Genomic DNA, 13,706 nt, shown 5'->3' with positions numbered 1-13,706 from the left:
TTTATGACTAAGAATTGGATTTTGGGAAAAAGGACACAGCAGACTATCAGGGTTCATTTTCTGAGTTGTCTTTTAAACTTAGTTTCTTAGACCTCTGGGACAGCACCATATTTATTAGCCAATTTTATATACATGTATCTGTTGCAGATAGTTTTCAGTCTGCAATATAAGTAAAAACAAGTGGTTGCATGCAGGTAGTTCTGAGCTCAAAAACTTCATCTGTGAGAGCTCTTATTTTATATGTTGTCCTGTAATTATGCTATTGACTTTTTAACACCTGTCATCTGAGGAAGAATTGTGGTTTTAGTGAGTAAATAAAGAGCCTGGTAATAACATAATAAAAATTGGTCATGTAGTGATCAAAATTATAATATTAAACCACATAATACGCCTATATTTTGAGATACATACACAAATCATTTTTTGAAGTGTGTCTAACATTTAGGAGTCTGACTTCAGTGAGTATGTGCTTACAAATGTGTGACTTCTTAGAAGTGTATCTTCATATCACCTTGCTTACTTGCTAATGTCAAGTAATTAGATGCTAAATATTTTTACAAAACATGCCATGTAGCTTTTCACTTGAGCAGGGATAAACGATGAAGAAAAAAAGTCACTTCCTTTGTGTTAGTTTCCACTTAAACTGGTAGATCTCTGATATTCCTTTTGGATCTAGAGAACTGTTGTACTTGAATTATGTTTTTAAGTGCCTCAGAACAGCTTGACAAACCAGTATTTCAGGTATGAAAAATGCTGTGATAAACTACATCAGCTGAGTTTGACAGTGGGGTATAAAAATACAGGAAGACATTTTAATGGTATCTTGCCAAGCTCACGTTGTAGAAATCCTGATGATATAAATGCTATAGTGTTGCCTTATTATAGTATCTAATGCGTCTGTATTAAAATAGCAGACTTAACTGGTGCTTCCTCTGTAGCCAAGTTTGTCCCTGATTCTGCTGGAGGCCTGACCTGCAAAATGAGTATGGGAGCAGGTCTTGTGCTGCTGGAAAAAGAACAAATTGCACTGATAAATTATCCCTTTAAAATCTGCTATCTAGAGAGAAAGTAGCCAGATGTAGTAGCCTATGTACATAGTAAAACTACATCAAAGTACATTTTACTGTCTTCCCTATGAGGCTTTAGTTCATACTTCTGGTTACTTCTGATGTCAGTAGTACCCAATCCATAGTTTTTACTTAAGGTATTTCAGTAAAGATGGGAAACTGAAATATTGTCACTGTTTTCTCACTTTTCCATGGCGCTCAATTAAAGTCACATTAAAGCAAACAAAAAAATGCAGTAACATAAAGAATACCAGTTAATATTCCTTTTTGGTGGTGGTTGTTTTATAGATCTTATTTCTCTGTCAATATCATATGTTCATGATCCACCTGGTTTGTTTTCTGTAGGTTATAGACCCAGTAGCACCTCGGTACACTGCTTTACTGAAGGATGCAGTGGTCCCAGTAAATATTCCTGAAGCTCAAGAGGAGATGAAAGAAGTGGCTAAACATCCAAAGGTTCTTGCTTTACTCTCTTAATATTCTTGTATTACAAATCAGTAAGGTTGAAAGTACCTTGGCTTGGAGCAGTCAGCAAGGACAGTCCTGCTTTTAACTTGCTCAGACAGCATGAGATAAAATCAGGCTGTACTTCCTTTTCCCACAGAATTGCCAAAAACTTGGCAACTACTGAAGGTGTGTGTTCTGTTAAGAGGATGTAGGAAACTGCTTTTGTAAATGTGTAGAGTGCATGTAGACAGTACATTGAAAGGCCTCTCCAGGAGTTTTCAGAAGAGGCAAAATGTTACAAGTATAGAGTGATGCTCAGATTGTTTTTATTATTGTTTGATATTAACTTTCACAGAGAAATTTAAATATAGAATTTTGTTCAAGCATTACGGGAATAATACATTAGATATTGCTTATCCATAAGTGTGAGGAATGCAGGCAGATTTTTTTTTTTTAATGGTTTATAAAATAAGACTTATGTAGAGAAGTGATATATTAACCTGTTAATTCTACCAATCCCTGGATTTTTTTTAATGACTTTTAAACTTGGGTAGCATATATTTAATATCAAAAGTTAAGAATTTGCTAGTTTGATACCCTTATTATCCAGTAAACAGAATAATATCTCTTAAGAAGGGGAGTGTGTAACTGATAAAATTCTTTCTAGGTACTACAGTTAGGAAAGATAGAATCACAAGATCATCTAGGTTGGAAAAGACCTTGAAGATCATCCAGTCCAACCATTAACCTAACACTGACCGTTCCCAACTACACCATATCCCTCAGTGCTATGTTGACCCGACTGTTAAACTCTTCCAGGGTTGGGGACTTAACCACCTCCCTGGGCAGCCCATTCCAATGCCCAACAACCCATTCTGCAAAGAAATGCTTTCTAATATCCAGTCTAAACCTCCCCTGGTACAACTTGAGGCCATTCCCTCCTGTTCTATCGCTTAATTACTTGGTTAGAGACTCATCCCCAGCTCTCTGCAGCCGCCTTTCAGGGAGCTGTAGAGGGCGATGAGGTCTCCCCTCAGCCTTCTCTTCTCCAGACTAAACCCCCCCAGTTCCCTCAGCTGCTCCTCGTACGACCTGTGCTCCAGACCCTGCACCAGCTCCGTTGCCCTTCTCTGGACACGTTCGAGTCATTCAATGTCCTTTTTGTAGTGAGGGGCCCAAAACTGAACACAGGAATCGAGGGACGGCCTCACCAGTGCCGAGTACAGGGGTCAGATCCCTTCCCTGTCCCTGCTGGCCACGCTATTGCTGACACAAGCCAGGATGCCATTGGCCTTCTTGGCCTCCTGGGCACACTGCTGGATCCTGTTCAGCCGGCTGTCAATCAACACCCCCAGGTCCCTCTCTGACCGGCAGCTCTCCAGCCACTCCTCCCCAAGCCTGTAGCGCTGCTGGGGGTTGTTGTGGCCCAAGGGCAGCCCCCGGCATTTGGCCTTATGGAAACTCCTCCAGTTGGGCTCAGCCCATGGCTCCAGCCTGTCCAGGTCTCTCTGCAGAGCCTCCCTGCCCTCGAGCAGATCAACGCTCCCCCCCAACTTGGGGTCATCTGCAAACTGACTGAGGGTGCACTCGATCCCCTCATCTAGATCATCAATAAAGATGTTAAACAGGAGTGGCCCCAAAACCCAGCCCTGGGGGACACCACTCGTGACCGTCCACTAACTGGATTTAACTCCGTTCACCACAACTCTTTGGGTCCGGCCATCCGGCCAGTTTTTTTCCCAGCAAAGCGTGTGCCCATCCAAGCCACAGTAGATACCTTGCTTTAAGCATGGCATCTCAAATTGTACTTAAGCTTCACTGAAAGCATGCTTTAGATATCACACACTGAGAAACAAGCGAATATTGTTGAGGTTTTGCTTTATTTATTTGTTTTTGGTTTGTTGCTCTGAGTGTTCCTGTAGCCATTTTTTGTAGCTGAGAGGTGGACATCTAGTTTTCCCTCTTCCCTGCGGCTGATAAAGAAACAGGTTTTGAGCAGATGGAAGTTTTTTTAGATGCAAGCCAGCATATTGAAACATTGATATTAAAAATGTTGCTTCTGGTATATAATGAAATAAAGTACTGACCAGAAGAAACAAGTTTCATATTCCTAATCGTCTGAAAAATGTCTGAACTCCCAGCTGTATGTCTTGGGGTTTTTTGTTTAGTGGGTTTTTTTTTTTGGTTTTGGGGTGAGGTGGGTTTTTGTTTTGGTTTTTTTTGTTTGTTTGTTTAAATATTTATCTCCATTGTTGAGATGCTTTAAAGCTGAGTATTTTTAGTGTTATAAGTAACTTCTTTCCAATTTCTATCTTTAAAAATCTGTGCAGCTGTGATAAGCTCCATATTTTTTTCCATATTAACAATATAAAAAAGCAAATATGAGAGATGAGAGTTCTGAAATTATTTTTGAAGGGAATTTGCATAGCGAAATGAAAACTTAAGAACAACCTATTTAGTTTTTACCTGTAAGATTGTAAAGATATATGGGTCTTAAGAAAAGGGGATTTGTTATTAGTTTTGCTGGAGCTACTATTTGATAGAAGATAGGATTTTGAGAGCATACTGTCAGAGGAACGCATGTAACACTTGTGAGTGAGAAACCTGGAAGTTGTGGAAGAATACTACAGCTTTGGTTACTGTTGTTTTCTATACTCTGTCTTCATCTATCTTCTATCACAAATAAAGCAGTGTTTTGGAACTTCATTAACTTTAGTTGGCTTATATAATAACAATCTCTCCTTTCAAATTAAAATCATTATTCATAGAATGCCGATGTTGGATTGAAACCTGTGTGGTATGGCTCCAGAGTCCTGATTGAGGGTGCAGATGCAGAGACCTTGACAGAGGGAGAGGTTGTTACATTCATAAACTGGGGCAATATTATCATCACCAAATTAAACAGGTAACCTGTTTACTGGCAGAAGGAATTAATTTTTGCTTTTCAGCTTTTTGTTGATTTTTCTTTTAATAGGCAGCTTGTAACAGTACAATATTAATGGTTGTCCATATATGTCCATTCTGTGATTCTGTATATAGATACCTACTTTGAAATATGCCACAAACCTGCATTTTGGGATAAAGTATATTTTACTGTAGATCCATGTCTGAAATCACCAGTCAGTCCTGATACTTCATGTCCCTCTCATCCAGCATTCTCCATGTTTCTACAGTAATACTTCCACTGTGAAACAGCTTTTTCAGACAAAAAACAACCTGGAATATTAACAACTTTCACCCTGTAATGAATACTGCTTTTGCATACTGAAACCCTAAACCTATCAGAGTTTCAGCTGCAGAACTGTTGAGGTGGTGAAGGAGACCATTAATGTCATCATCGTAGCTTTGAAATGATTGTGTTGAGACAGTGACAGGTGAGCTGGGATAGGGAACATAAATATGTAGAGATTTTTTTCCCATGTTCTTTACTGTCTCTTGATATTTAAGAAATCAAAACTAAAGTAGAACTTCAACAGAAGCAAATACACTTTCATTTCCCACATCTCCCACACTTCAAAAAATAACACCAAACGCTTGTTTTTGAGTGAATTTTTAGATGGTCTGTAGTGTCAAATGAAAAGTAATCATTTAGGCTTTAACTCCTATAATTCCTGTTTTCCTGTAGAAATTCAAATGGAAAAATTGTGTCCATCGATGCCAAGTTGAACTTAGAGAATAAGGACTTCAAAAAAACAACTAAGATCACCTGGTTAGCAGAAACTCCATGTGCACCACTCATCCCAACTGTCTGTGTTAATTATGAGCATCTGATCACTAAGCCAGTCCTAGGTAAAGATGAAGATTTCAAGCAATATATCAACCAAAATAGCAAGGTAAGTTCTCTTTTTGTCCCCTTTATTCCACAAAGCTTAATGTTTGGTGGGGTTTTTTTGCCATCACTATTTCTGGTTACTCTTTTTTAATTTAAAGATTTCATTTGTCAAACAAGTAATAATTGTGCTAGTATATCTAGTTTTCATGTTTTCTATTTATTCTCTCATAATTTCAGAATTTAATTTGACTCGTGTTTTCTCAAGTGTTACCCGACTTTTACACATCCAAGACAAATTGTTTGAGTTTTTGTCTTTATACATTCTTATGATACGGCATCTTCTTGCTAGTAGTTGTTCTGCCACCCCTGGAATTAACTCACATTTCAGCACTTCCAGGATCAGAAAATCACCACTATCCTCCTACAGCTCTACTGTATTTCTTAATATTTCTTGTGCTCTGTTGGATTTAGACTGATTTCCTTTAACACTTACAGCAAGAAGAACTGATGTTAGGTGATCCTTGCCTTAGGGAGTTAAAAAAAGGGGACATCATACAACTCCAGCGGAGAGGATTCTTTATTTGTGATCAGCCCTATGAGCCAGTGAGGTAAGCTACCTAAGAATGGCCTAAGCAGACTTCACAGAATTTGCTTTAGCTTGCTGTGTTTTAATGTTTTCACACATGCATTGGCAAGAGTAATGTTGCCTGCAAATATTTTCCCCTTTACTGGGACCTTTCTGTAGAATATTTCTGTTGACTGGCATGCCTTTTAGCTTGTACATTCCTACATCTTCATGCTGTGTAAGCCAAGTACATAGCACTTTTGTGCACCCCAGCTAACTTGGACTTAGTAAAGATGTCATGGTTTCCTTGTGATTCTAAGTATATAAGTTAATGAACAGTGTTATGGAATAAAACAGTCATTTGCCCAGTTAGAGTGTGCACACACTATTTAATTATAACAGTTCTTTAGCAAGTTACCAAACATCTGAATTACACTACGTTTCAGCATAATATTATTTTTTTATAAATCCTCTTATAGTCCTTACAGCTGTAAAGATGCCCCATGCATTTTAATTTACATCCCTGATGGACACACTAAAGAAATGCCAACATCTGGGTCAAAAGAGAAGACCAAAGCTGAAACTGCAAAGAAAGAGGTAAACGTATTTCAGAAAAGTACCATAAAAGGTATTACTATACATCTATTACTGTACAAGATTATCTTGCTGAATACTTAGTGGTTTTTTTGTTTTGTCTTTTTAAGGCAAGCTCAGCTGTAAAAGGAAAATCTGCTCCACTTGTTGGTGATACCTCCACTCCGACCTGTACCGTATCTGAAGGTCACCTGGTCATTTACAAGAGGGTGTCTGCACAGGGTGATATAGTTCGTGACTTGAAAGCTAAGAAGGCAGCAAAGGAAGATATTGATAAAGCTGTGAAACAGTTGCTGGCCTTGAAAGCAGAATACAAAGAGAAGACGGGCCAGGAGTATAAGCCTGGAAATCCTCCAGTGTCTGTAGCTGAACAGTCTTCAAAACTTGAGACATCTGGTACACTGGACAGTAAAGCTCTGTATGATAAAGTAGCAGAGCAAGGAGAAGTGGTCCGAAAACTGAAAGCTGAGAAAGCACCTAAGGTGGCTGATTAAGCTAATATTTTTTTTTGTTTGGGTTTGCACTGCCCATTGCCCTCTGTGGAGGTAAATGGGTGCTTGTGGATCCATGTTTTCATAGTGATCATCATTTGGACTGGGCTCTGTTCTGTCAAGACTTGTGTTTTCCAGTACTTATCTTTTAGCTAGATACATATGACAAAGTTGGTGTTAATATTCTTAAAGATGCAAGTAAATTCCTATTTCTTAGTCTGCTGTTCTGAAATGTGGACAAGACTCACCCCACAGCATGACTTGATTAAGTATCCAAATCCGGTTCTTGGTGTTAAAATGTACTGCAGTATTTATTTATTTAACTAAATATGGTTAAATTATGTGACTTCATAGGATTGACTTGTTGCTATCTAGACCTTAAAATCAAAACAGAACCAAACCCCAAAACCAGAAAGGAAGAAGGAAAGTAAAGATCCAATACTACAGATATTTTTGATATCTTCCTGTCTGGAACTGAGCATAGAAAACATAGTAGCTGTGTTCTTTCCATTCTTTCTAATGCAGAGCAAGAAACGATGGGAAATAACATACTTTGGTGGTTAAATAATGTTTATTATAGTGTCTTGGTGGCACCAGAAAATCTAAGTAAATGGGAAGATCTAAACTAATTTATTCTTATAATTTTACTGAGGACTATTAGGGTTGTATATCTTCCTTTAACAGGGGATACCTTTTCAAAGTAGGAAACTAGTAGAGAAGACTTCTCTGAACACCTTTACTAAATAGTTAAGAAAATGGAATAGGTGCACATAAACTGCAGGTCTTTTCATGAAAGTATTTAAGGTGTACTTCAGAGTCTTATGTCTCTAAATCTTTGTTCCTCCTTCTTTCTGTCCCTTCCTTTCTCTTTCAGGATGAAATAGGTGCTGCTGTGGAAGTCCTTTTATCCTTAAAGGCAGAATATAAACAAGAGACAGGCCAGGAGTACAAACCTGGAAACCCACCTGTGGTCTTTGTCCCTCCTCAGTCTTCTGTTTCTGCTCTTCCACCCCCATGTCCAGTAGACAGCAAATTTCTGTACAACAAAGTAGCTGAACAAGGCGAAGCGGTCCGCAAACTTAAATCGGAAAAAGCTTCAAAGGTGTATTAGCAGTGATACTTCTGATTGGAACAGTATTTTCAGTTTAGACTAAAACACAATTACAGGTTTTGTAAAACTTGAGGAACAAAATATGAGCAAGTATTTTCAAATTCCATTAAATCCTTTCCCAAGTTCTCTTAAGCTGATGATACGGCTGACTTCATGGGTTCTGCAATAGTGTATGGAGAATCTGGAAAATAAATGAGCTCTTTTTTTAGTGATACAATATAAATGAAGCAGAATATAGGCAGTAACTTGAAAAAAAGGGCTGTAACTTGAAAGCTAGAATGGCAATAATAAATTTGGTAGTAATTTGATAGTGGCCAGGGAACCATTCTTTATTCAGAATCTGAGTATTTGCTACCATTCTGCAGTGTACAAAGTCATGGACTGCCAGGACTGAAGGGAAATAAGCTGCCTAAATGGGAAGCTTTCATGGCACAGAAATCAGCTCCTACATATATTACCTGATTCAGTCCTTTGATCTGCAACTTGTAGGTATTCTGGCTAAAAAGTTTTAATGCAGAACTCCATAATGACAACTTACACTAACAAATTAGCTTTCGAAGTTTTATTACAACAGCTGTGTTAGTGCCGTTCTAGTAAACATTATGTTATCTTAGCTATTGTGTTTCATCTCTGTTACTTGTATCTTTATCTGCAACTGCTATTTTTCCTTTCTTGCTTCAGGAACAAATAGATGAGGCTGTGAAAATTCTTTTAAATCTAAAAGCAGAATATAAACAAAAGACAGGTCAGGAGTACAAGCCTGGAAATCCACCTTCACCTGCTCCTTGTATACCTTCTACTACGCTTCCATCTCGTGTAGGCTGCAGTAACTTGACACCCTGTAGCTTAGTGGATGGCAAAGCACTTTATGATAATGTAGCTGAACAAGGGGAAGTGGTTCGCAGACTCAAAGCAGAGAAAGCTTCCAAGGTATAATAGTAAATAGAGAGTAAGCAATTGTAATTCTTACTACATTTTGCCACTGGGGGGAAGTCTTTCACCAAGTAATGATCAAGCCCCCATATGTCCAGGTCACAGTTTAGCAATCAACATGGTCTGGTAATGCCACTCAAGGCTAATTTGATGCTGGCTACTTTTGTGACTGAGATGTAAATTCTAAATTCAAATGGTGTAAAAAGTCAAATTTAACTTCTCGCATCTAGATGAATATGCACAAGCATGGTAGATGTCAACCCTGAGAAGTTTTTAGTGTATTTTATCTTTTCTTGCTGTATTTGGGACAAGTAAAGATAAAAGTATCTAGTGTGCTGCAACAATATCAAGACTTTTTCAAAACTTGACAAAGACAGTGCTGGTTGTGGAAAAGAACAGGAGACAAACCATTTTTTTCAGGAGCTGCTGTTCTTTTCTGACTATTTCTACCTTGCAGAATTGGTTTTAGTGTTGGGTGGGGTGTGTGTTTGTCTGTCGGGGGTTTTTTTGAAAAGGTTTTTTCTGAAACAGTTTATTGTATTTTTCAGTGTAGATTCTGCTGCAGTTATTAACAGGGTATAGCTGGCCAGGCAGGCTAGGGGAACATTCTTTTACAATGTTCTCAAACGTACTCCTGTTGCCTGGGGAAGAGCTATTACTTGAGTCTTCCCCAAATTATGCAGCACTGTTTATTACTAGATGGAAATTTTATTTTCTTAACCTGAAAATCCATGCTTTTTGTCAGTTCTCTATTTAATTCTCACCAGTACATCTTGCTGTTTGTCCTCCATATAGGATGAAATAGATGAAGCAGTAAAACTCCTTCTTTCTCTGAAAGCTGACTACAAGGGAAAGACTGGGCAGGACTACAAGCCAGGACATCCACCAGTAGCTCCAGGTGCTTTGCCTCAGGCATCAAACACAGTACCCAGTGGTCCAGACACACCTGAAGCTAAAGCCTTGTTTAGCAAAGTAGCTCTTCAAGGAGATGAAGTTAGGAAATTGAAATCAGAAAAAGCAGAAAAGGTAAAAACAACTGTAATAAAAAATGTAATATATGTATTTAAATCTAAAAATCTATTTTAAATTCAGTATGATTATGGGAATTAGAAATGTACATTTAGAATAGGTAGCATTTGAATTAGTACCTGAAATGTACTTTTAAAATTATTACTATCAGACATGGTCTTTAAAATGGTAATGCATTTAAGTACTGGCTTTTGCACATTTTTTCCCCCAGCACTGGGAGGATTTCCACAATGCCATACATAGATAATTTTTTTTTTGATTGAGCCATTTTTTTCCTGTCATTTCTTTATAAATGTGTCTTTATTTTTTTTTGCTCTTCAAGGAAAAGATAGATGCAGCTGTTAAGGAACTTCTTCAATTGAAGGCCCAGTATAAGACTGTTGCAGGAGTTGACTATAAACCAGTTTCTGCTAGTGGTGCTGATGACAAAGATAAGAAGAAGAAAGAGAAAGAGAACAAGTCTGAAAAGCAGAGTAAGCAACAGAAGCAAAATGATGGCCCAAAAAAAGAACTTTTACAAGGACAGAGTAGTAATGAGCTCTCTTCAAATGGATCAGGAGAGGGTCAAGGCCCTAAGAAACAAACCAGGTAAAGATGTGATCTTTAATCTATTTGCTAGAAACCTCAACTATTTACCTCTAGTCAGATATAGAGTTTTACAGGTTTATCATTTGACTTGAAAGTGTGGACATTTGCAAAATAACTGAGTTCATTCTCATATTTGGGATCAAACCAAAAGCAAGTTACCAAATTATTTAGTGTCAGTGGTACCTCAACATCCTACTGAGGAAAATTCTATGTAGCCTGTAGAAAGCATAAAGTGGTGTGCAGTCTGTTACTGTGGGTACTGTTAGTGTCAGTGAAAACTTGCTGTCCTTCTTACTTGCTTCTACAAATGTGCTGCTCTATCATGCTCAGTATAAACCTAGGAGAAAAAAAACCCGTTCTGTTTATTTCATTGTACTGGGGTTTCCAAAATATTTACTCCAAGTACTATGAGAACTATGTAGCCCAACCCAGAGCAAGGCACTGCTGTACATGGTGGAACCCTTCAGTGATAATTGTTGTGCATCCCCTCTCCTGCTCCCACCCTAAAAATTTAGAAGTCTTTCCACACCATGTGTTATGCAGCACTATTTATTTCCTGGTTTGGGTACATAAATCATGTTAGAGACAGAGAGATGGTTATTTTGTCTACAAATTATGCCAGAAAAATACATTTTTCACCCCTAAAACTTTTCTGTAGAGATATAAAAACTTTGCTTTTGTCTACTGTCACTTGAGTCTGGTGAGTTTAGCCTCCTTTAGAATCTTGTAGTTTTACTGATTATTTTGCTGGTAGGTTAAGTTTTCTGGCTTGAACATGAATGATTTGACATTGTCATGAATGGTAAATTCAAGTTGCATATGTTTCCTGAAATTATAGCTACCAACTAGGTAAGAAATTTTTTAAAAAAAAGAGTGAAACAGCTTACACATAGGTCTTGGTTAATCTTAGGTTCTGACTGCTAGATGCTTGGGGTTTTTTAATTTATCATTATTAGGGTCTTAGATGCAACCATGGTGAGAATTGGAAGGGTTCAAAAGTAGAAATGGAACGGAGCTGTTTTTATTACATACTCTTGCTAGCCAAGATAAGGAACTACTAGCAACTCCTACTAGCCAATATGTACTGAACTGTCAGGAAAAAAAAAATTCAGAAAAAGATAACTTCACAAAGTAAAGCTAAAATATTCTGTTTCATGCTCTCCCTTTTTTTGCACCCCCTCACCCCCCCAAGAAAAAAAAAAGTTAAACTTCACTGCTAAATGCTGTACAGCACAAATCTGGTTCTTTTCTAATACTGTAGGCTGGGTCTAGAAGCTAAAAAAGAAGAAAATCTTGCAGACTGGTTCTCTCAGGTAAGTGCACATCATTTGAATTAAAGAATTATTCCATTCTCTTAAAATCAAGATCTGTGTTGGATTTGTATCTTACCTTGTATTTCTGTTTGGTTGGTTGTTTTTTTAAATACAAAGCAGAGTACTTGCACATCTCTACATTCTCTTACATTGCTGTCATGGTCTTAAATAGAAATGCCTGGATTGAAGAATTGAATAAATTTAGGAAGCTGTAAAAAGGATGAGTGTCAACCATAATAGGTATCACTGATGTACATTGCTTCTCACTAGTATAATTTTTTGCCTATACCCTAAGGAATAAAAATCTTTCCTGACATGAGCTAGAGACATTCCTTAAAAAGTCCAGTTTATTGGCTCCCAGAAATTAGCTACTGTCTCTTACTTGGATTCATAAAGTTGAGTTTTAGTTAAGTGTTTACATTATTCAGATCTATTATTAAACTTAATGTTTCTGCTTAACTTTCACTAATTATAGGTAAAGTGATCTCAAAGCATATCTTTGCTAACTTTTTGAGCACAGACTTTTAAATAGGAGATTTTTCTTAAATTGCATGCCATTCACTTGAATTACTGAATGTTCTTTGTATATGAAATGGAAGCTTCACTATCTAAATAATCTTTTGAAAGGTGATCACAAAATCAGAGATGATTGAATACTATGATGTGAGTGGCTGTTACGTTCTTCGTCCTTGGGCTTATGCTATTTGGGAAGCTATCAAGAACTTCTTCGATGCAGAGATAAAGAAACTTGGAGTGGAAAACTGTTATTTCCCCATGTTTGTGTCCCAGGCTGCTCTAGAGACAGAGAAGACTCATATTGCTGATTTTGCTCCTGAGGTACAATTCAAAACTTTGTTTTAATTTGTGTACAGGAAAACCCAACCACTTAGTCTGCAGCTGAGTATGAAATTAAGGGGTTTTTATCAAACTTTTTTTTTGTGTGTGTGTGTTTTTGTTTTTGTTTTTGTTTTTTTTCTCTTTAGGTTGCTTGGGTCACACGATCTGGGAAAACCGATCTGGCTGAACCAATTGCTGTACGTCCCACAAGTGAAACAGGTAGACCTCTTTTTATGCAGTTTGGCTGTAAAGAAAACAGTTACAAGGTATAGTGTAGCTGATGGACAAGAGTCCCTTCTGAAAAGTGGAAACCTATTCTCTAGAATGTTTTCTATAACTCTGTATCAAAATTTCCTAAATTTGCTGCTGCTTTCAGCAAGTGTCACATCACCATACGTTCTCTTTAAATGGACTCTTATAGGAAACATACACTCTAGGAATTTTTCCATTAATATAGAATCATAGAATGGTTTGAGTTGGAAGGGACTATAAAGATCATCTGTTCCAAACCACCTGCTATGGACAGGGACACCTTCCACTAGACCAGGTGGCTCAAAACCCCATCCAACCTGGCCTTGAACACTGCCAGGGAAGGCGCAGCCAGAGCTTCTCTGGGCAACCTATTCCAGCGTCTCACCACCCTCACAGTAAAGAATTTCTTCCTAATATCTAATCTAAATCTACCCTCTTTCAGTTTAAAACTGTTACCCCTCATCCTATCACTACACTCACTGATAAAGAGTGCCTCCCCACCTTTCCTGTAGCCCCCTTAAATACTGGAAGGCCTCTGTAACATCTCTCTGGAGCCTTTTCTTCTCCAGGCTGACCAATCCCAACTCTCTCGGCCTGTCCTCATAAGGGAGGTGCTCCAGCCCCTGATCATCTTTGTGTCCTTCTTCAGGACCCTCTCAAGCAGGTCCATGTGCTTCTCATGTTGGAGGCCCCAGAACTGGACACAG

General features: G+C 38.0%; 1 protein-coding gene across 4 annotated transcripts in view; it reads left to right on the top strand.

Moving 5' to 3' along the window:
* The window catches only part of EPRS (glutamyl-prolyl-tRNA synthetase), a 39,170-nt gene that overhangs the window by 15,232 nt on the left and 10,232 nt on the right, over positions 1 to 13,706 (top strand). For 2 of the 4 annotated variants that reach the window (XM_026846501.1, XM_026846500.1), the window contains 13 exons: positions 1,413 to 1,523; positions 4,283 to 4,419; positions 5,140 to 5,347; positions 5,782 to 5,894; positions 6,331 to 6,448; positions 6,556 to 6,927; positions 7,811 to 8,038; positions 8,729 to 8,977; positions 9,776 to 10,006; positions 10,332 to 10,597; positions 11,859 to 11,910; positions 12,538 to 12,747; positions 12,894 to 12,966. In XM_026846501.1, coding sequence (XP_026702302.1) covers positions 1,413 to 1,523; positions 4,283 to 4,419; positions 5,140 to 5,347; positions 5,782 to 5,894; positions 6,331 to 6,448; positions 6,556 to 6,927; positions 7,811 to 8,038; positions 8,729 to 8,977; positions 9,776 to 10,006; positions 10,332 to 10,597; positions 11,859 to 11,910; positions 12,538 to 12,747; positions 12,894 to 12,966 — 2,368 coding nt within the window. The remainder of the gene's footprint in view (positions 1 to 1,412; positions 1,524 to 4,282; positions 4,420 to 5,139; positions 5,348 to 5,781; positions 5,895 to 6,330; positions 6,449 to 6,555; positions 6,928 to 7,810; positions 8,039 to 8,728; positions 8,978 to 9,775; positions 10,007 to 10,331; positions 10,598 to 11,858; positions 11,911 to 12,537; positions 12,748 to 12,893; positions 12,967 to 13,706) is intronic. The other 2 variants (XM_026846504.1, XM_026846502.1) reach the window with 1 other exon arrangement.

The sequence above is a fragment of the Athene cunicularia genome, assembly GCF_003259725.1.
Source record: "Athene cunicularia isolate RWA chromosome 3 unlocalized genomic scaffold, athCun1 chr3_part1, whole genome shotgun sequence".
NCBI lineage: Eukaryota > Metazoa > Chordata > Aves > Strigiformes > Strigidae > Athene > Athene cunicularia.
The sequence above is the reverse complement of the archived record's forward strand: the minus strand, read 5'-3'. Positions and strand labels throughout refer to the sequence as shown.